Source organism: Heteronotia binoei, chromosome 17, assembly GCF_032191835.1.
Source record: "Heteronotia binoei isolate CCM8104 ecotype False Entrance Well chromosome 17, APGP_CSIRO_Hbin_v1, whole genome shotgun sequence".
NCBI lineage: Eukaryota > Metazoa > Chordata > Lepidosauria > Squamata > Gekkonidae > Heteronotia > Heteronotia binoei.
The window spans coordinates 55983167-56006094 of NC_083239.1; the positions used below are offsets into that span (position 1 = coordinate 55983167).

A 22928-nucleotide genomic window follows, 5' to 3' on the forward strand; every position below is an offset into this window, starting at 1 on the left:
AGGTCTGCAACCGAAACACGGCTTTTTAAACCTAGGGAACGTGTGGTCATTTGCACTTCATTAGAAAGACATTGTCTCATGTGCTGAGTCTTCAATGTACTGCAAAGGAGCTTTTGACATCTCAGACAACATCGTCATCCATCTGGAGAGGGCAAAGCGCACCTGTTCACTCCTTGGAGTCTTTACTCTACATGGACTCTTTCATGATGAAAAATGGCAAATGCTTTAATGTAATTTGGATTTAAAATTTTGGCTACGTACATTGTATGTTATAAAATAGTATGAGATATTCCTTCAACAGTGAGTCTAAAAAATTCTTCGTGCTGAGCAACATATTCTTGTAAATTTCACTGAAATTGACTTTTTTGTAGAACGAGGGTCTCCCCTGCTTCCCACTGGGGATTGGCAACCCCAGGCCTTCTTCTTGTGATACGGAACCTGAAGAACTGAGCAGTGAGTCACAAAAGTGACTCCTTCCCTGAGGCCACAAAGGTTGTCAGTCTTGAAGGTGCTGCTCGATCCTGGCTCTTTCCTGATGCTAAAAAGGTCAGGTAAAAGGTCCCCTGTGCAAGCACCAGTCGTTTCCAACTCTGGGGTGATGTTGCTTTCACAACTTTTTCAAGGCAGACTTTTTACGGGGTGGTTTCCCATAGCCTTCCCCAGTCATTTACGCTTTCCCCCCAGCAAGCTGGGGACTCATTTTACCCACCTCGGAAGGATGGAAGGCTGAGTCAACCTCAGCCGGCTACCTGAACCAGCTTTCGCCGGGATTGAACTCAGGTCATGAACAGAGCTTAGTGCAGGACCACAGCTTTACCACTTTGCACCACAGGGCTACAGAAAGACTAACCCGGCTCCCCATCTTGATCTCCCACAATGCCCTCTGCCTTTACGGTCCAGCCCCCCTGCAAAGAGGCCCCAGCTGGGTAGACGGGTCATAGCTTTATTGTATGTGGCCACTGGCCATTACAATATAAAATGACTGTATGAAAATTAGTTAAAAAGCAGATCTTCAGGTTAGAATTGTACACTTCCAAAATTTCATAAGTACATTGTTGGTATGTTTAAAATCATAATAACTGTGCTGGACTATAGAGCTCAATGTGGTGTATTAGGAGGAGGAGAAGAAAAAGACGATGACATTGGATTTATATCCTGCCCTTCATATCTGCCCGTGGCGCAGAGTGTTGAAGCTGCAGTACTGCAGTCCTAAGCTCTGCTCACGACCTGAGTTTGATCCCTGGTGGAAGCTGGGTTTTCAGGTAGCCGGCTTGAGGTTGACTCAGCCTTCCATTCCTTCCGAGGTCGGGAAAATGAGTCCCCAGCTTGCTGGGGGGAAAGCGTAGATGACTGGGGAAGGCAATGGCAAACCACCCCATAAAAAAGTCTGCCGTGGAAATGTTGTGAAAGCAACGTCACCTCAGAGTCAGAAACGACTGGTGCTGGCACAGGGGACTTGTCCTTTTCCTTCACTCTGCCATTCCTAGAGCAGCTCACAATCTCCTATATCTTCTCCCCCCACAACAGACACCATCTGAGGTGGGTGGGGCTGAGAGAGCTCTGTAGAGAGCTCAGTAGAGGTGTGGGGAATCAAACCTGGTTCTTCCAGATAAGAGTCTGCGCACTTCACCACTACACCACACTGGCTCTCTAGGAGCCACTTTGGATCAAACTTTTCTAGCTGCTAATGCAAGAAGCACTACGTTGCATGAGACCAAGGGGTTAACGTCTAAGTAAAAAAAATAAATAAATCAATTTTTCATTGTCAGATAAGTTGTGTACTGGGCTTAAAATTCCAGAAAGGAACCTGCTTCTTAGGTCTGAATACAAAGGGCACAACATTATATAGTGAAAGAGATCTTCCACTGCCCTTTATATTCAGACAGCAGCCTTGAACCAGCTCCATGCCGGCTGAACTTTCTCCCAATCAGCACCTTCCTACTCATCCATTCATGGAACTGAGTTAATAATCAGTAAGAGCTCTGGGGCGTTTCTCTAGCTTTATAGCGTAGCGTTGGGACGGTTGTCTCCTCCTTTGCACAACTGGAATTTCAGCAGTGAGAGGGACAAGGTCTTCAGGCTCCCAGATGGACCTGCCTGGAGTGGTTTCCTTCTTCCTGGCTTTCTGCATTGCAGGCCTCCTCATCCTGCTTCTCTGGAGAAGACCCAGCAGCAGGGCTGAACTGCCCCCCGGCCCCACCCCCCTGCCTTTGGTGGGCAACTTGTTCCAAGTCAACGTTCAGAATATCATCCAGTCCTTGTTTCGGGTGAGCATCGCTTGGCTGGTGTGAGGGGCACCGTGTGTGTGTGTGTGCCCTTTTCAAGGATGGACTCCGCAGTCGAGAATGGAAGAGGAGGGTCGGCTGTCTCGTGGGTAGAGCTAGCAGTCACCTCTGATCATGTGCAGAAGACTTTCCGCTCGTGTTCTTTGGGCAGGGAGAGCTCCTTATTGGCTGGAGGGGGGGGGTGTCAGATCTTCCCTATGACACCTGCAAGATCTAGAGGAGAAAACCCACGCTGCCTTCGGTTCTCACTTTGTAAAATCAAAATGCTGATAGCTTTGCTTCTATGGTGAGGTGAGGGGGATGAGTTGGTTGCTCTCCTGCTCTTTGAAACATTCTAATGTAGTTTAGCCACAGCTTATCATTGAAACTCTCTGTCTGGGGCCGTGATGCTCTGTATTCTGGGTGCTTTGGAGGGGCACAGTGGGAGGGCTTCTAGTGCCTTGGCCCCACTGATGGACCTCCTGATGGCACCTGGGTTTTTGGCCACTGTGTGACACAGAGTGTTGGTCTGGATGGGCCATTGGACTGATCCAACATGGCTTCTCTTAAGTTCTTATGCTCTGCATTCTGGGTGCTTGGTAGGATTGCCATTCCCCAAGTGTAGAATAAAGACTCCAAGGAGTGCACAGTTCTAGCAGGTGCGCTTTGACCTCTCCTGATGGATGATGATGTTGTCTGCGATGTCAAAAGCTCCTTTGCAGTACATTGACGACTCAACACATGAGACAATGTCTTTCTAATGAAGTGCAAATGACAACACATTCCCTAGGTTTAAAAAGCCGCGTTTCAGTTGTAGACCTTCGCCTGGATCAAATCAGGAATCAACACTCACAACAAGATGCACGCGACTAGTCAGTTTCTTTATCCAGCATTAGCGGTTCTCATGCCAGTTAAAGAAACTGAGGTCCACCAGCAGGGCCAGAACTCCAGAAAAGACCTCACACTGTTGCCTCCCCACAAGCACCAAGAATACAGAGCATCACTGCCCCAAACAGAGAGCTCCATCTATAAAGGTAAAGGTAGTCTCCTGCGCAAGCACCAGTCATTTCCGACTCTGGGGTGACGTCGCATCGCAACGTTTTCATGGCAGACTTTTTATGGGGGGTTTGCCATTGCCTTCCCCAGTCCCCATCTATACCCTGTGGCTAATAGCCACTGATGGACCTCTGCTCCATATGTATCTGATCCCCTCTTGAAGCTCGCTATGTTTGTAGCCGCCACCACCTCCTGTGGCAGTGAATTCCATGTGTTAATCACCCTTTGGGTGAAGAAGACAATTGAAAGATCCTTGACAAATTACTAATACACTTCAATTATTACTTCTAGCCAATTTGTAACTGGTTTATAAAGCATCAAGTAAACAAGTCACATAGGAAAGGAAAGATCCCCTGTGCAAGCACCAGTCGTTTCCAACTCTGGGGTGACGTCGCTTTCACATCGTTTTCACGGCAGACTTTTTACGGGGTGGTTTGCCCTTGCCTTCCCCAGTCATCTGCACTTTCCCCCAAGCAAGCTGGGTACTCATTTCACCGACCTCGGAAGGATGGAAGGCTGAGTCAGCCTCAGGCCAGCTACCTGAACCCAGCTTCCGCCGGAATTGAACTCAGGTCGTGAGCAGAGAGTTCAGACCAGAGCACTGCAGTACTGCTGCTTATAATCTTTTAAATAGCCATAAACTTCACAATAATTAGTCTTGACGATGACAAAGTGCTTGCACAATTGTGCAAAAAGTTTCAATACTGCCTTAAAGTCCACAAAATGTTTAAATCCAGTGAGCAGACATCCCAGTGCATTGGATCTGGCAACACTGACCCCCCCATCCCCTGGAGGTGGCTGTGGGGGGCGGAACTTGGTGACTCTGGACAGCCCAATAAGAGTTAGAACTATTGATCGTTGTGGTGATGAGGGCCTTTCTGCTGGTGCGGGGAAAAGAAGTCTCATTGTGTTTCTCCAGAGATATTGTCCTACATCTTCTGCATGTTTTTGTGTCTCCTGGTAGCTCCAAGAGCAGTACGGTCCCGTTTTCACAATCTACACGGGCTCCCAGCCAACTGTGGTGCTTTGTGGCTATCAAGCAGTGAAGGAAGCGCTTGTGGATCATGCTGAAAATTTTAGTGGGAGGGCACCAATGCCAATTCTGGACAAGAAGTTCTCAGATTATGGTGAATATACAAGGGGGGAAAACAGATTATTTGCAGTGCATGTGTAAATCAAAATTTATAGACAGCTTCAAGGGGGGATTGGATAAAAATATGGAGCAGAGGTCCATCAGTGGCTATTAGCCACAGTGTAGTATTGGAACTGTCTGGGGGCAGTGATGCTCTGTATTCTTGGTGCTTGGTGGGGGGGCAAAGTGGAAGGGCTTCTAGACCCACTTGTGAACCTCCTGATGGCACTTGAGTGTTTTGGGGGGGTTTGGCCACTGTGTGACACAGAGTGTTGGACTGGATGGGCCATTGGCCTGAGCCAACATGGCTTCTTTTATGTTCTTAAGTCTGGGGCAGGAATGCTCTGTATTCTTGGTGCTGGGGGGCACATTGGGAGGGCTTGTAGTGTCCTGGCCCCACTGGTGGACCTCCTGATGGCACTTGGTTTTTTTGGCCACTGTGTGACACAGAGTGTTGGACTGGATGGGCCACTGGCCTGATCCAACATGGCTTCTCTTATGGTCTTATGCTGATCACAGTGGCTTGCTGGAAGCAAAAGGGAGGCATTCCTATAAAACAGGGCTGGCCAACGGTAGCTCTCCAGATGTTTTTTGTCTACAACTCCCATCAGCCCCAGCCATCAGCCATGCTGGCTGGGGCTGATGGGAGTTGTAGGCAAAAAACATCTGAAGAGCTACTGTTGGCCACCCCGCTATAAAATATATTGAGAGGTGGAAATGAGCATGTGCAGGTCTCATTTGGGGCAGGAACGCACAGGAGCAGAGCTCAGGATTCTCTCAATTTTATTGTGCTCTTTCTTTCTTTACCCCCCCCCCCCAAAAAAAAACCCACTTGCTTCTGGGCTCCATTCTTCAAACCCCCCTGTGAGGATTTTGCTGAACACTGAGATTTGACACATTTTCTAATATTTTCTCCACAAAAAATGGAAAGTAACCAAAACATATAAAGCCAGCAGATGGAAATCTTAATCCTGCCACTGTGGCCACAGAGGAGAAAGTAATTAATTTAAAAAGTATGATGGGAGTCAGGTTTAATCGTGACGATGGTAATTCAAGAAGCATTTTAAGGTAGATGCTAGGGTTGCCAATCCCCAGGTGGGGGCAGGGGATCCCCCGGTTTGGAGGGCCCCCCCCCCCGCTTTAGGGTCATCAGAAAGCGGTGGGGAGGGGAATGTCTGCTGGGAACTCTTATTATTCCCTATGGAGATTTATTCCCATAGAAAATCATGGAGAATTAATCCGCGGGTATCTGGGGCTCTGGGGGGGCGGGCTGAGGTAGAGGCACCATATTTTCAGTATAGCATCTAGTGCCTCTCCCTAAAATACCCCCCAAGTTTCAAAACGATTTGACCAAGGAGTCCAATTCTATGAGCCCCAAAAGAAGGTGCCCCTATCCTTCATTATTTCCTATGGAAAGAAGACATTGAAAAGCTGTGCCGTCCCTTTAAATATGATGGCCCAAACTCCCTTTGGAGTTCAATTATGCTTGTCACAGCCTTGATCTTGGCTCCACCCCTAATGTCTCCTGGCTTCACCCCCAAAGTCTCCTGGCTCCACCCCCAAAGTCCCCAGATACTTCTTGAATTGGACTTGGCAACCCTAGTAGATGCTGAGCGGATATAATTTAGTACGCCTTCTGGTGATGTCAGAGGTTTGCGGCATATGCAAATGGTATGCAAATGAGTTGTGCTAATAAGCTCCGGCACCTCTTTTTCTACAAAATGACCCTTGAACGTGTGTGTAATGTCCCTTGGGGATTGCTGCATTGTTTTGTTCCTTTTGGATGCAAGAGCCGTTATGGAACTATTGCATTAATTTTATTTACAAGCAGAGCATAGCGGAAACCAGTCGGCACTCCTTTTGCAGAGCGCAAATGAGCGGCAGATTCTCAGAGAGTGGGTTCGCTTTGGGGTCTTAAGTCCCAGCTCCTTCTCTCACTTTCTTCATCTGCGTCTCTCTCTGTTGTATTTCACATATATACACACAACACCTGTAGGGCCAGGGCCTAGCCAGACATGATCACTTTGAGAACTTACAGGTGGTATCAGCAAAGGAAAACGGCTGTGATTGTCTATTTGCACCAGCCCTCCATTCTTTTCAGTTCCTATATTCCCCCATGTGTGTGGTGTCATTTACATGCCTCTGCGGTGCAGAGCATTAACTGTAGGTTAGAGTCAGGTGAGTTGCTGCGCTGGCCTAGTCTGAAGTAGCAAAACAAAGTCTGAATTCAGTCAGGCACCTCAAAGACCAACCACATTTAATTCTGGGCATCAGCTTTTGTATGCTTGCGCATCTGAAGAAGTGTGCCCGCACATAGAATCATAGAACAAAAGGTGTACCAACACTTTTATTCAGAACGTCAGCTTTCATGTGCTCTTAAGCCCACTTCATCAGATGAGGAATCCAGCACAGTGAGCAAAGCCATACAGAGCTGAGCAGAGCCATACAGAGCTGGTAATAATAATAATAATACATTTTATTTATATCCCGCCCTCCTCGCCAAAGCAGGCTCAGAGCAGCTTACAACATATAAAATTACAATTTACAATATAAAACATCAATACAGTTCAATACATAATTCATAAATAAAACCAACACAATTAAAACCATCATTTGCAATTAAAATTAACATTTTCAGTGTTACATCTCGGATACTTTCCTCAGTGAGTGTGGCGGATGGATATAGTAGATTATATCTACTGCAGGTCTACATAAAGCCTTCATTTAGGCAAAGGCCATTTTAAAAAGAGTGGTCTTGCAGGCCCTACGGAATTGGTCAAGACTCCGCAGGGCCCGCACCTCATCCAGTAGTTGATTCTACCAGCGCAGCAGAGCGACGATCGAAAAGGCCCATTCACACGGACGATGGAAGGGATAAACTATCTCACCCAAAAATCATGGGCAATCTCAAGTTCTCTGTATTATTAGTAGCTGAGATACCCAGTCTATGACAGGATAGCTATGTACAAAATATGAACAGCTGTTCTTTTAGGAGACACACCCAGGGCAAAAATATATCTCTGCGTATGAAGTCTGACAGAGCTGTAGCTGTATGGTCCAGAGTGAAAATAAATTCATAGTTCATTAGCATATTTTATTAAGACAGTACAGGTATGAGATCCTGTTCACATTCTGTTTCTCTGACAGAGGTTTTCCTGTTTATGGAAGAGGTCTGCTGAGTACCCCCTCCCCACTGCAGACCAATCATTTGATCCCAAATTAGTTCCTGATGCGCCAGAATTTCTGATGCTGCAACATCACTGTGAGGCGCTGGTATTTAGGCAAAAACCCTACTGTAAAACCAACTTCTACCATAGAGTTTTTGCCCAAAATCAAAGTGTTGCCCAGATGTCACCGGTGTGATGACTTCACTTTCTGTGTGATGCCAGTAACACAGAATCGTAGAGTTGGAAGGGGCCTCCAGGGTCATCCAATCCAACCCCCCGCACAGTGCAGAAAATTCACAAATACCTCCCCCACACACGCGCACAAACCCAGTGACCCTTGTTCCATGCCCAGAAGATGGCAAAAAAACCCCTCCAGGATCTCTGGCAATACTAGCCTAGAGAAAATTGCTGCCTACCCCCCAAAGTGGTGAACAGCATTCCATGGGCAGCACATAGAGCTGGGAGCACATAGTGGAATAGTGTGGTTCACTGAGCTCTGTATGAGTTTGCCCTCTTAATCAACAAACTGCATGTATTTCAGTCCCTATACCTGATCCCCTTGCCTGAAGAAGTGTGCTTTTAGCACATGAAAGCTTACATTCTGAATAAAACTTCCGTTGGACTTAAAGGTGCAATTTGACTCCGGCTTTGTTCAACTGCTTCAGACCAACACGGCTGCCCGCTTGGGTCTATGTGAAATTACAGACATTGCTACGGATGCCACCTTGTGGCCATCTGGTCACGGCAAAAACGTCAAGGACCAGCCAGGAGGAAACCTGAAGTAGCAGAGACTTCCAGGGTGGCATCTGGGTAATAAAAGCCCAGACTGGCTCTCCAGCAAAGGTGTGGCAAGGAAGCTGAGGAGAATCACAAATATGGCTAGAACAGCTTATCTCAGACGTTCACAAGGGAAGGTACCTGCAGATCAAAAACAAAACCCCAGCTGACATTAGACACTAACTCTGTCAGGTTAAGGCCTCAGGCCCTGGTATTAATGGAAAACCCACATTTTCTCAAGAAACGTTAAGGTCCCGTTTCCCAATTTCTCATCCCCTTAGGCATCACAAAGCCTTAATGGTATCACAGAATCAGAGAGTTGGAAGGGGCCACGCAGGCCGTTTAGTCCCACCTTCTGCTCAATGCAGGATCAGCCTAAAGATCAGATCCATCGAGAGGAGCTAGAGAACAAACCCATCATCCTGTTTTGTCATTTTCAGGAGTGGTTTTCACCAATGGGGAGCGGTGGAGGCAACTCCGTCGGTTCTCCCTTATGACTCTGAGGAACTTTGGAATGGGGAAGAGATCCATAGAGGAACGGATCCAGGAGGAAGTTCAGTTCTTGGTGGAAGAACTAAAGAAAACAGAAGGTGAACCTGGTTATTTCCTTCCCTCAAGAGAATGCTATTTTCCTCATGGGTGGGGTGGGGTGGGAGAAAAGGGTAACTGTTCTTTTTAAAGACACAACTTGAAGTTTTTTGCACAGGTTTGAAGTATGGTATATCTCTCCAGATACAAAATGTTCTGAAATTTTGAACGATAACATTTCTTTTAAAGGCTAGAAACTTCTGAAGCAGGTGTGTGTCGATTTGTCCAGTTCAATGGTCATGTCTCCTTTTGTCAGTTCACTGTCAAGTTCCGTCCCTGTTTCCTCTTGGGGCAGCTCTCAGTTGGGGAGGGGAAGAGCCTCAGCTCGCTATGATACCACAGATTCCATCCTCCGAAGCGTCCGTTTTCTCCAGGGGATCTGATCTCTGTCTCCTGGAAACCAGTTGTAATTCCTGGAAACCTCCAGCCACCACCTGGAGGCTGGTAAACTGACTATGGAAAGGACCAAGGGGACATTATCTGACAGAAAAGATGTATTTTTAAAAAGGCAATGTGAGACCTATGAAATTTTGGACACTCCTGATGACCAGGCAATTTGCCGCAATGTGTCCTGTAATTCATCTAGCAATGATTGGCACAACAGCCAATAAATATTCCAGTCTTCTCTCCCTTTGTCATTCCACAGGGCATTTCTTTGACCCCACTGTTCCCCTCAGCCATGTCACCTCCAACGTCATCTGCTCCGTTGTGTTTGGCAACCGGTTTGAATACGAGGACAAGGAATTCATCGCTTTACTTGGCTTGATCCAAAAAATCATAGTTCTTCTGTCCTCCCCTTGGGCCCAGGTAAGGGAAGGAACTGCTCAGGAAGTGTCCTCTTCCCTTGCGTCTCACGACCTCTTGGAGCCCAGGAAGAGTTCTAGTTCCTTCTGTATCCTAGAGCTGCCAGGTCCAATTCAAGAAATACCTGGGGACTTTGGGGGTGGAGCCAGGAGACTTTGGGGGTGGAGCCAGGAGCAAGGTTGTGACAAGCACGATTGAACTCCAAAGAGAGTTCTGGCCATCACATTTAAAGGGACCATACACCCTTGAAATGCCTTCTGGAGAGCCAGTTTGGTGTAGTGGTGAAGTGTGCAGACTCCTATCTGGGAGAACCGGGTCTGATTCCCCACTTCTCCACTTGCAGTTGCTGGAATGGCCTTGGGTTAGCCATAGCTATCACAGGAGTTGTCCTTGAAAGGGCAGCTTCTGGGAGAGCTCTCTCAGCCCCACCCACCTCACAGGGTGTCTGTTGTGGAGGGAGAAGATATAGGAGATTGTAAGCCACTCTGAGTCTCTGATTCAGAGAGAAGGGTGGGGTATAAATCTGCAGTCTTCTTCTTCCCTTCATTATTTCCAACCCTGTGACAGAAAACCTGGAAATCTTAAAGAAATGTTCTGAATCTTGTTGGTCTCCTGTGAATGTATTGTAAAGATTGGGTTCCAGTGATAAATAAGCCTCCAAACTGAAGAAAGATGGATGAAACGTCTTGATATCTAGAGCAGACGTCTTTGGAAGGGCTTCTTTTAGTTCCATGAACTAAATACTGGAATATTGTCACTTCTTTGTGATTGGAAAGACTGCTTTTGAACTGTCTTCTGTTAATTTTTTTTTTGCTACATGCTCTTTTCTATTTGAAGTTCTATGTGCAAGCTTGGTCAGAACACCACTGACCTTTACATTACACTGTCTTCTTGTTTAAAATTTATGGTGCCTCTTAGTCTTTTTAAGTTCAGGGGTGGGGAGAAAAGATCCGAAACACGATTTGTAAGGCCCTGATGGTGACATATAACTTTTCTTTCAAAGCTATCCAATTATTCCCCACGCCTGATGCAAATGTTTCCCAGCCCACTTCGCAAATTAGCTGTCTACATGGATGAGTTAAAAGACTTCATCTCTCGGAGGATACAAACGCACCGAGACTCGTTCGATCCCAACTGCCCTAGAGATTTCATTGACTGTTTCCTCACCAAAATGGAGCAGGTACTTGTAAGGGGTTCAGGAGAGACAGTCTGAGTTAACTGGGGAGGGACTGTGGCTCAGTGGCAGAGCATCTGCTTGGGAAGCAGAAGGTCCCAGGTTCAATCCCTGGCATCTCCAAAAAAGTGTCCAGGCAAATAGGTGTGAAAAACATCAGCTTGAGACCCTGGAGAGCTGCTGCCAGTCTGAGTAGACAAGACTGACTTTGATGGACCGAGGGTCGGATTCAGTATAAGGCAGCTTCATATGTTCGTAATAATACTGAAAGATGAGCCACAAGGAATGTGGTGGAAAGAAATCAGTCCCAAAGGGCAAGGAAAACGATTTTAGCTCTTGTTTCCTGGGAGAAGGGAATCTTGTGGTGGACTTCAGGGGTCCCCAACCTTTTGGATCCTGTGGGCACTGTTGAAATACCGCGTACTGTGTCTGCAGCCACAAAATGGCTGTTGCAAGAGGCGGAGCTAGCCACAAAATGGCTGCCATGGCTGACCTTCAGTCACGAAGTGAAGATCTTTGTGCTGTGGTGGCAGCTGCCGCCAAATATGCATTTTAAAAAATCTGCACAAACTAATTCTCCCACGGGAAATCAGGAACCGTAAATCCCTAGATGGAATGACGCAAACAAATGCATCAGCGGCCAAAATTTGAATTTTTATCCTTCATTTTTTTAAAAATTGAAATTCCTAATGTCAAAAGGCTCAAGGTTTAGCCATTCAAAGAAAACAGTGCAAAGTTTTGAACACAGCAAAAGAAACCAGAGCTTTATTATCATTATCTTAAAATGCATCCTTGGGAAATAAGGTTTTGTTCTATCATCAACCTGCCAAAGTTATGGGGCAGATTCCACTTCCCCCTTTCCCAGGTGCTTTAAAATGCACCTTTTAAACTTTTCTGAGTAGCCTCCATCATTATAGCCTTTCCATTTGTAAGGCTGCCAACTCTGGGTTGAGAAATTTCTGGAGCTTTTGGAGGCAAATCTTGGGGAGTGTGGGGTTTGGAGGGGCCCCAATAGGGCATAATTCCATTGAGAGTCCACCTTACAAATCAGCCATTTTCTTTAGAGGAACTTATCTGGTTGTCTGGAGAGATCTCCAGGAACCACCTGGAACTTGGCAACCCTAATTTCTGGGGTACTTTAGGGCCAGGAATCCTGACTAAACACTCGAAGCTCCTTCCTCACTTAACAAAGTCACTGTCTCCTTCTTCCCTTTGCCAGGAGAGAGAGAACCCCGCTTCTGAATTCCTGGAGGAGAACCTGACGGTGACTGTTCTCAACCTGTTCTTTGCGGGGACAGTTTCGGTTAGCAGCACCATGCAGTACGGGATTCTCCTCCTCCTCCGATACCCAGAGATAGAAGGTGACCATCCCAGACCTAAGGTCCCTCTGCGTCGCTGTTGTGGGTCCCCCTGTGCTCTGGTGCCTGCTTAGTTCATTGCCTGTATTCGTTATGTTCTAACTCTTCTCTCTCTTTTGGGGGAAGTGACTACCTTGCTGGATCAGGGGAATGCTGTAGACATCAGGATAGTTTATCTTGATTTCAGTAAGGCTTCTGGTAAGGTTCCACATAACAGTCTTGTTGACCCTGGAGGCTCCTTTCAACTCTGATTCTACAACAAGTTGGTGAAATGTGGTTTGGATCCTATCACAGCTTGGTGGATCTGTCACTGTCTGACAGATCGCACCCCAAGGGTGCTTGTGAATGGTCCCTCATCCTCTTGGAGAGGAGGGATCTGTGAAGTGCCTCAAGGATATGTCTCGGGGCCGGTTTTGTTCAACATAGAATCCAAGAATCATAGAGTGGGAAGGGACCTCCAGGGTCACCTAGTCCAACCCCCTGCACAATGCAGGAAACCCACAAATACCTCCCCTCAAATGCACAGGATCTTCATTGCTGTCAGATGGCCATCTAGCCTCTGTTGAAAAACCTCCAAGGAAGGAGAGCCCACCACCTCCTGAAGAATCCTAGAGTTGGAAGGGACCTCCAGGGTCACCTAGTCCAACCCCCTGCACAATTCAGGAAACCCACAAATACCTCCCCTCAAATGCACAGGATCTTCATTGCTGTCAGATGGCCATCTAGCCTCTGTTTAAAAACCTCCAAGGAAGGAGAGCCCACCACCTCCTGAAGAATCCTAGAATCCTAGAGTTGGAAGGGACCTCCAGGGTCATCTAGTCCAACTCCCTGCACAATGCAGGAAACTCACAAACACCTCCCCCTAAATTCACAGGATCTTCATTGCTGTCAGATGGCCATCTAGCCTCTGTTGAAAAACCTCCAAGGAAGGAGAGCCCATCACCTCCCGAGGAGGAAGCCTGTTTCACTGAGGAACCGCTCTAACGGTCAGGAAGTTCTTCCTAATAGAATCCTAGAGTTGGAAGGGACCTCCAGGGTCATCTAGTCCAACCCCCTGCACAATGCAGGAAACTCACAAATACCTCCCCCAAATTCACAGGACCTTCATTGCTGTCAGATGGCCATCAAGCCTCTGCTTCAAAACCTCCAAGGAAGGAGAGCCCACCACCTCCTGAAGAATCACAGAATCCTAGAGTTGGAAGGGACCTCTAGGGTCATCTAGTCCAACCCCCTGCACTATGCAGGAAACTCACAAACACCATTATAAATGATCTTTATAAATTATCTGGATGAAGGAATAGAGGGAATGCTCATTAAATTTTCAGACAGGGCTGGCCCTAGACTGTCTGGCATGCTACGCAAGGCTAACTTCTGGTCCCCCCCCCCCCCACTGCACTGTTAACATCACTGAATCACGTGGGGAGTGCTCAATTCAGCGCTCCCAAAAGACCAGCACTCTAAGCAATCACCTAGTTAGCCTAGTGGCAGGGCATCTGTTTGCAAATTATACTAAATTGGGAGGGGTCGCAAATACGGTAGAAGACAGAGTGAGGATACAGGGTGATCTTGACGAGGGCTGCCAGTCCCCAGGTGGGAATACAAAAAGAGTATCATCAATACAAAACACATCAGTCATACAGAAAGTTAAAGCCTCATTAGTTCCACAGTGCTACGACTGTTCTTATATGGCACACAGCTACTATATTATACTCCAGTGCTATCTAAGAAGAGGGTCCAACGGTGAACCGGTCCGCTTAGCAAGCCATTTTGGATCTCAAATCCTTGCTAAAGTCTCCTGGCTCTACCCCCAAAGTCCCCAGGTATTTCTTGAATTGGACCTGGCAACCCTAATCTTGACAGGCTAGAAAACTGGGCTAAAACAAATAAAATGAATTTTAACTGGGATAAATGTAAAGTTCTGCATTTAGGTAGAATAAACCAAATGCATCATTATAGAATGGAGGAGACTTTCCTTGGCAGTAGTATGTGTGAAAAGAATCTAGGGGCCATAGTGGACCGTACACCGAACATGAGTCAGCAGTGTGATGCAGTAGCTAAAAAGGCCAATGTGATTTTGGGCTTTATCAACAGAAGTATAGTGATTAGGGTTTGTAGAATCTTTCGGGCTCAAGTGCCGTGTTCTACTGGAGAAAGTTTTTCTTCCAGACGTTTCGTTCTCAGCTGCAGAGAACATCCTCAGTGGCGTTGCAGCCGGAGCAGGCGCTCTGACCTTCTTGGCTGCTGTGCATTGAGTGAGGCCAGGGCTGCTGGAGAGCTGCTATTTCTAGGCTGGAGGGGGTGTGGTGAAAGGGCAATTGGTTTGTGGATGTGTCCATTGTTTGGTGGGGCTTCCTGGAAGGGTAGTGAAAAGGAAACTGGCTGTGGAATGTGACCATTGTTCTGTGTTGATTGCTGGGAGGGTTGGAAGGGGTGTGAAGGTAAGGAAGATGGTTGTTGATTGTGCTGATTGTTCTCTGGAATGTGCTGGTTGTTCTGTGACCCAAGAAGGTCTGAGCGCCTGCTCCGGCTGCAACGCCACTGAGGATGTTCTCCGCAGCTGAGAACGAAACGTCTGGAAGGAAAACTTTATCCAGTAGAACACGGCACTTGAGCCCGAAAGATTCTACAAACCCTAATGATGATGCCAGCCGTGAAAACCTGAAATCTTTGAGAAGTATAGTGCCCAGATCATGTGAAGTGATGGTATTGCTTTGCTCTGCTCTGGTTAGACCTCACCTAGAGTACTGTGTTCAGTTTTGGGCACCAAAGTTTAGAAGGGTATAAACAAACTGGAATGCATCTAGAGGAGGGTGATGAAGATGGTGAGGGGTCTGGAGACCAAGTCCTATGAGGAAAGGTTGGAAGAGCTGGATATGTTTAGCCTGGAGAGGAGAGGTGATAGGATCACCATCTCCCAGTACTTGAAGGACTGTCATATAGAGGATGGTGTAGAGTTGTTTTCTGTGGCTCCAGAAGGTTGGACCAAAACCAATGGGTTGAAATTAAATCAAAAGAACTTTCGTCTAAACATTAGGAAGAACTTCCTGACAGTTCCTCAGTGGAACAGGCTTCCTTGGGAGGTGGTGGGCTCTCCTTCCTTGGAGGTTTTTAAATAGAGGTTAGATGGCCACCTGACAGCAATGCTGATTCTGTGAACTTATTGGGACGTATTTGTGAAGTTCCTGCATTGTTCAGGGGGTTGGACTAGATGGCTCTGGAGGTCGCTTCCAATATTATTCTATGATTCTATGAATATTTATACACTGTCTTCCTTGAGAGAGCCAGTTTGATGTAGTGGTTAAGTGCGCAGACTCTTATCTGGGAGAACCGGGTTTGATTCCCCACTCCTCCACTTGCAGCTGCTGGAATGGCCTTGGGTTAGCCATAGCTCTGGCAGGCGCTGTCTTTGAAAGGGTAGCTGCTGAGACTCTGAGATTCAGAGTATACAAATCCAATGTCTTCTCCTCCTCCTCCTCCTCCTCCTCTTCCTGAACTTATATAATTCCCTTTCAAATGGGATAGAACTGGAGTCCCCAGTCTTTTTGTGCCTGTCGACTCCTTTGGTAGGCTAACAAAGGGCAGTGAGCAGAGCCACAAAATGGCTGCCCCAGGAGGTGGGGCTAATCACAAAATGTCAGAGATCGAGGTTATATACAACTGCGACCGTAACTCTTCAACATTCCCATCTGAAGCTCTGTTTAACAGGTTATGCTTTACACTGCTCTGTATTGTTTAATTTGTCATGTTTAACCTGTTCTTTGTTTTAGATTTCTGCACTCCTAGCTGTGACTTGGGTGGTCCAAGGCAGCCCAGCCTCATCAGATTTTGGAAGCTAAGCAAGGGTCATCCCTGGTTAGACCTTGGATGGGAAACCAAGTCCAGGGCTACCAAACAACTTCTGTTTGCCCGGACCTGAATGGCCCCAGCTAGCCCGATCTCATCAGAACTTGGTCCTGGAAATAAGACACAGACTGTGTCACACAGTGGATAGTTCTGGAGTGCACAACTAATCTGTGCTGGACATAAGAACATAAGAGAAGCCCTGTAGGATCAGGCCACTGGCCCATCCAGTCCAACATTCTGTGTCACAGAAGAACATAAGAGAAGCCATGTTGGATCAGGCCAATGGCCGATCCAGTCCAACATTCTGTGTCACAGAAGAACATAAGAGAAGCCCTGTTGGATCAGGCCACTGGCCCATCCAGTCCAACATTCTGTGTCACAGAAGAACATCAGAGAAGCCATGCTGGATCAGGCCAATGGCCCATCCAGTCCAACACTCTGTGTCACAGAAGAACATAAGAGAAGTCATGTTGGATCAGGTCAATGGCCGATCCAGTCCAACACTCTGTGTCACAGAAGAACATAAGAGAAGTCATGTTGGATCAGGTCAATGGCCGATCAAGTCCAACACTCTGTGTCACAGAAGAACATAAGAGAAGCCATGTTGGATCAGGCCAGTGGCCCATCCAGTCCAACACTCTGTGTCACAGAAGAACATAAGAGAAGCTATGTTGGATCAGGCCAGTGGCCCACCCAGTCCAACACTCTGTGTCACAGAAGAACATAAGAGAAGTCATGTTGGATCAGGCCAGTGGCCCACCCAGTCCAACACTCTGTGTCACAGAAGAACATAAGAGAAGTCATGTTGGATCAGGTCAGTGACCGATCCAGTCCAACACTCTGTGTCACAGAAGAACATAAGAGAGGCCATGTTGGATCAGGCCAGTGGCCCATCCAGTCCAACACTCTGTGTCACAGAAGAACATAAGAGAAGCCATGTTGGATCAGGCCAGTGGCCCACCCAGTCCAACACTCTGTGTCACAGAAGAACATAAGAGAAGTCATGTTGGATCAGGCCAGTGGCCCACCCAGTCCAACACTCTGTGTCACAGAAGAACATAAGAGAAGCCATGTTGGATCAGGCCAGTGGCTCATCCAGTCCAACACTCTGTGTCACAGAAGAACATAAGAGAAGCCATGTTGGATCAGGCCAGTGGCCCATCCAGTCCAACACTCTGTGTCACAGAAGAACATAAGAGAAGCCATGTTGGATCAGGCCAGTGGCCCATCCAGTCCAACACTCTGTGTCACACAGTGGCCAAAAAACCCAGGTGCCATCAGGAGGTATTTCAGTGGGGCCAGGACACTAGAGAACCCACACACACTCACTGTGCCCCCCAAGCACCAAGAATACAGAGCATCACTTGCCTCAGACCATAAGAACATAAGAGAAGCCATGTTGGATCAGGCCAGTGGCCCATCCAGTCCAACACTCTGTGTCACACAGTGGCCAAAAACCCAGGCGCCATCAGGAAGTCCATCAGTCCCCCCCACACTGTGCCCCCCAAGCATCAAGAATACAGAGCATCACTTGCCTCAGACATAAGAACATAAGAGAAGCCATGTTGGATCAGGCCAGTGGCCCATCCAGTCCAACACTCTGTGTCACACAGTGGCCAAAAACCCAGGGCGCCATCAGGAGGTATTTCAGTGGGGCCAGGACACTAGAAGAACCCACACACACTCACTGTGCCCCCCAAGCACCAAGAATACAGAGCATCACTTGCCTCAGACATAAGAACATAAGAGAAGCCATGTTGGATCAGGCCAGTGGCCCATCCAGTCCAACACTCTGTGTCACACAGTGGCCAAAAACCCAGGCGCCATCAGGAAGTCCATCAGTCCCCCCCACACTGTGCCCCCCAAGCATCAAGAATACAGAGCATCACTTGCCTCAGACATAAGAACATAAGAGAAGCCATGTTGGATCAGGCCAGTGGCCCATCCAGTCCAACACTCTGTGTCACACAGTGGCCAAAAACCCAGGCGCCATCAGGAAGTCCATCAGTCCCCCCCCACACTGTGCCCCCCAAGCATCAAGAATACAGAGCATCACTTGCCTCAGACATAAGAACATAAGAGAAGCCATGTTGGATCAGGCCAGTGGCCCATCCAGTCCAACACTCTGTGTCACACAGTGACCAAATATATACACACACACACACACTATGGCTAATAGCCACTGATGGACCTCTGCTCCATATTTTTATTTAACCCCCTCTTGAAGGTGGCTATGCTTGTAGCCGCCGCCACCTCCTGTGGCAGTGATTTCTACATGTTAATCACCCTTTGGGTGAAGAAGGACTTCCTTCTATCTGTTTTAACCTGACTGCTCAGCAATTTCATTGAATGCCCACGAGTTCTTGTATTGCGAGAAAGGGAGAAAAGTACAGAACTAGTCAGGCAGATTTGCAGATCTCTTTTCAGCTTGGAGTCAAAGCAGAACAAACTACCCTTAGTTGTTGACCGCTGCCATCAATAAAGGAGAAAACGGTGACTGTTTTTAACCTACTGCTTCAGACCAGCGTGGCTGCCCGCATGGGCCTGTTTTTAACCTCTGCATCCACCCTCTTGTTTACAGCAAAAATCCAGGCAGAGATCGACCAGGTCATTGGGAGGTCCCGAAGCCCCTCCATGGAGGACCGGACCAAGATGCCCTACACAGATGCCGTCATCCATGAAATCGTGCGGTTTGCAGATTTCTCCCCTGTGGGGGTCCCTCATGTAGTGACAAGTGACACGCACTTCCGAGGATACATCATTCCCAAGGTACGTCGGACACTGAAGTGTTGCTGCTGGATCAGGATCTGTCCTACGTCCCTGGGATAGGTAGACGGTGTCTTTAAAGCAGGGGTGGAATTCTAGCAGGGGCTCCTTTGCATATTAGGCCACACACCCCTGATGTAGCCAGTTCTCCAAGAGCTTACAAAAAAGAGCCTTGTAAGCTCTTGGAGGATTGGCTACATCAGGGGTGTGTGACCTGATATGCAAAGGAGCTCCTGCTAGAATCCGCCCCCCCCTGCTTTAAACCAGTCAGCAGGGAATCAAATGGCCAATCTTGTAATGCCCTGGTATAGATCTGTAGTGCGGCCTTCTTTGGAATGCTGTGTGCTGTTCTAAAAGGACATTGTGGAGCTGGGAAAAGGACCGAGGGAGGTGACTGAGATGATGAAGGAGTTGGTGGACCTTCCCTGTGAGGAAAGGGCGGCTGAAGAGTCTGGTTTGCAGTTTAGAAAAGTGACGGCTAGGGGGCATGAGAGAGGTTTACAAAATTATACATGGAATTGAGAAATTTTTCTCCCTCTCCCAAAATACTAGAACTTGAGGGCACTCAATGAAGCTGATGGACAGTAGGTTCAGGATGGACAAAAGGAAATACCACTTTACATAGAGAATAATTAAAATGTGGAACGCTCTACAAGCCTTTGCTTATTCCCCAGGGCACCACCGTCTTGACTTTCCTGACCTCTGTGCTACAAGACCCCCAGCATTTCGAGACGCCCAGGAAATTCAACCCGGGCCACTTTCTGGATGAAAATGGGGCCTTCAAGAAAAGCGAGGCCTTCCTGCCGTTTTCAGCAGGTGATGCACGTTCTCTGTTTCGTCCCAGAATGGAAAGGAGGTGGGAATGTGAGAAGTGGCATGGCTAGGCTTAGGAGGATTTAAGAACTGGGTGGCAGAAAGGAAATGGGAAGCATTTGGGGTGGTGTTCATAACAGGGCTACTAAGCTCTTGGTGGGGCCTAGAGATCTCCTGGAATTAAAACTGGTATCCACACTACAGAGAAAATGGCTACTTTGGGAAGTGAGCTCTGTGGTATTCGAATCATAGAGTAGGAAGGGACCTCCAGGGTCATCTGCTCCAAACCTCTGGCCTAGATGTCCCTTCCAGCTCTATGATTCTATTATTCTAATGCCATAGAGTTCACCTTCCAAAGTAGCCATTATACCCCATTGAAGTCCTTCCCCTCTGCAGGTCTGCTTTCCTCAAGCTCCACCCCCCGCAAATCTCTGGGTATTTCCCAACCCAGAGCTGGTAACGGGGAATCAGCCCATGGGCCAAACGGAGTTTTTCATCTAGGAGGTCATCCAAGACAGAACACAAAGAGCAAATCCTTCAAAATAATTTTATGGCAATCGATTGCAGGAGAATCTGGTCTCTCTGGTGGGGTGGGGAAGGCTTAGCAGAAACCCCAAGAGTACAGTATATGTAAAAGCAAGTGGAAAAAAAATACATATTGCATATGTCTAGTTGCCCGGAAGTTACCGCCAATGTTCCCTCTAAACTGTGAGGTCCTGTGGGCAAAAATTCTACTTTGTGAGCTACTTGCATTAACGTTGTGAGCGACTGCATAAATTACTGTGCTCCGGGGCCATGTTTTCCGAGCTAAGACAAAAACGTGTGAGCCACAGTCTAAAAAACTGTGAGCTAGCTCACACTGACTCAGCTCAGAGGGAACAATAGTTACCACTCTAGATGATGTCAGAGGTTGTTAGAAGGCAGGGCTTTGACAACAACTCCTAAGGAAGAAAATCTGTCCCTTCCCTGATATGAGTCCGGCAAGCAGGAAAATTCCAGCCTTGGGGTTTCAGCCCAGCACAGAAAATACCTGATCCACTGTGCTCTAACGGAGACTGGACTCCATTTTGTTTGCTTTGTTTTTCACACCACAGGAAGCACCAAACATAACAATGATAAATGTAGGCTACCATATGTTTACTTATAAATTAAGTAGAAAAATCACAGAAATAGACAGTAAGAAGCAATTTTCAGCTTCCACAGAGCACATGGGGAGGGACGGTGGCTCAATGGTAGAGCATCTGCTTGGGAAGCAGAAGGTCCCAGGTTCAATCCCCGGCATCTCCAAAAAAGGGTCCAGGCAAATAGGTGTGAAAAACCTCAGCTTGAGACCCTGGAGAGCCGCTGCCAGTCTGAGAAGACAATACTGACTTTGATGGACCAAAGGTCTGATTCAGTATAAGGCAGCTTCATATGTTCATATGTTCATTGTTATTTAGTCATACAGCATCCAATTAACTGTTGCAACAGTAGACGCATTTCGTGTTGCCACTTCATCAGTACTGTTAATGTCTTCTTGTTGAGCTGTATGTAGTGAAGGAGTAAGCCAGTATCCTTTTTAAAAAAACATGTAGAAAGCCTTCCATCTCATTGATGGTCGCAACGCTCTCTATGAAGGAAAGGAAAGGAAAGGAGAGGAGAGGAGAGGAGAGGAGAGGAGAGGAGAGGAGAGGAGAGGAGAGGAGAGGAGAGGAGAGGAGAGGAAAGGAAAGGAAAGGAAAGGAAAGGAAAGGAAAGGAAAGGAAAGGAAAGGAAAGGAAAGGAAAGGAAAGGAAAGGAAAGGAAAGGAAAGGAAAGGAAAGGAAAGGAAAGGAAAGGAAAGGAAAGGTCCCCACTATGAAGGAACCACCTTAAAAATACAGATAAAAATGCTCTGGAAAGGTTTGTCATTATACTAATATGGTGCATTGTAAGCACCCTGGGATGAATTCAAACCTTTATCCCCAAATTATTCCAACTTAACTATTACAAGGAACATATACTCATAGGACCCACCCGTTGTTGCAATATTCTTTTCTATGTGGAGCAGCCAAACATTTAACTTTTATCTGGTACATTGGCTTGCACACTAGTTTTAGGACTTTTCTTCCCAGGTTGCCTTTTGGGGAAGTGTCTTAGGCAAAGAGGGAATTCCTTACCTGGCCATCTTGTTTCTTCTGTCTCCAGGGAAAAGGGTTTGCTTGGGCGAGGCTCTGGCTCGCATGGAGCTCTTCTTATTCCTCACCACACTGCTGCAGAACTTCAGCCTGGGAACGCTTCAGGATCGGGAGGAAATCAACATTTTGCCGATAACAGGAAGTGCTGGGAAATTTCCTCAGCCCTACCAACTTCGTGTGGTTCCACGGTAACGGGGCTCAGCTGCAAACAAGTGCAGGGGCGCCGGCTCTGCACCTTCCCCCTGTCTCCGCGTTTAAAGTCACGTTGTAAATCGAAACACAGCAAAGTTGCATGGCCTATGAAGTCTGATCCCTTAATACTTTCTCAGAACAGTATGATTAATAAAGAGTCTTTGGTGTGGATAAAGAATCTTCATTGTGGTGTTGAGTGTCCCCCCCCCCTCCTTCAAGGGCTTATTCTGAGAAAACCCCTCCCCTGCCAAAAGCAAAGACATTTCTGTGCTCAGACTGCAAAACTATTCATTTACAAAAGCTATCCAGGAGATGAAGCGGGAATCCATGCAAACAAATTTCCCATCTCGCTCTTTTGGGCACCTCGCTCTTCCCATATCCTTGACCAGAAATGGCAAACTGTCCAAAAACTCGATCCAGGTGGGCAGCCGTGTTGGTCTGAAGCAGTAGAACGAAGTAGAACTCAAGTATCACCTTTAAGACCAACAAAGTTTTATTCAGAATGGAAGCGTTCGTGTGCATGCAGACGTCTTCAGACGAGGAATGAGGTACAGTGAGCAGACCTACATAGAGCTCATAGGCAGTGATTAAGAAAACAAAGTGGTACAAAGTTAGAATCCAACGGCAAAATAGTTATACGTCAGAATGGGAGAATGAGGCAATAAATGTTACTCTCCCATTCTGACATGTTAGTTCTATTGGTTTCCCATGCAAATGCTATCCAGATCAAATGTTCTTTCAGTTTGTTAATTTCACTATTTTTCTGTTGGATTCTAAATTTGTACCATTTTGCATTCTATTGTAACCACTGCCCACTAGCTATATGTAGCTCTGCTAG

General features: G+C 47.1%; 1 protein-coding gene across 2 annotated transcripts in view; it reads left to right on the forward strand.

Annotated features, from left to right (window-relative positions):
* The first annotated feature begins 1993 nt into the window (after positions 1 to 1993).
* LOC132586353 (cytochrome P450 2G1-like) overlaps positions 1994 to 22928 on the forward strand; it is a 520878-nt gene continuing 499943 nt past the window's right edge. Inside the window, exons 1-9 of one of the 2 annotated variants that reach the window (XR_009556359.1) lie at positions 1994 to 2267; positions 4285 to 4447; positions 8837 to 8986; positions 9631 to 9791; positions 10792 to 10968; positions 12182 to 12323; positions 18745 to 18932; positions 19604 to 19745; positions 21909 to 22256. Coding sequence is in view for 1 of the 2 variants with exons in the window: in XM_060258388.1 (XP_060114371.1) it covers positions 2088 to 2267; positions 4285 to 4447; positions 8837 to 8986; positions 9631 to 9791; positions 10792 to 10968; positions 12182 to 12323; positions 18745 to 18932; positions 19604 to 19745; positions 21909 to 22090 (1485 nt within the window). In the remaining variant the exon portion in view is untranslated. Of the gene's footprint in view, positions 2268 to 4284; positions 4448 to 8836; positions 8987 to 9630; positions 9792 to 10791; positions 10969 to 12181; positions 12324 to 18744; positions 18933 to 19603; positions 19746 to 21908; positions 22266 to 22928 lie in introns of those variants that run through there. The other variant, XM_060258388.1, reaches the window with a different exon arrangement.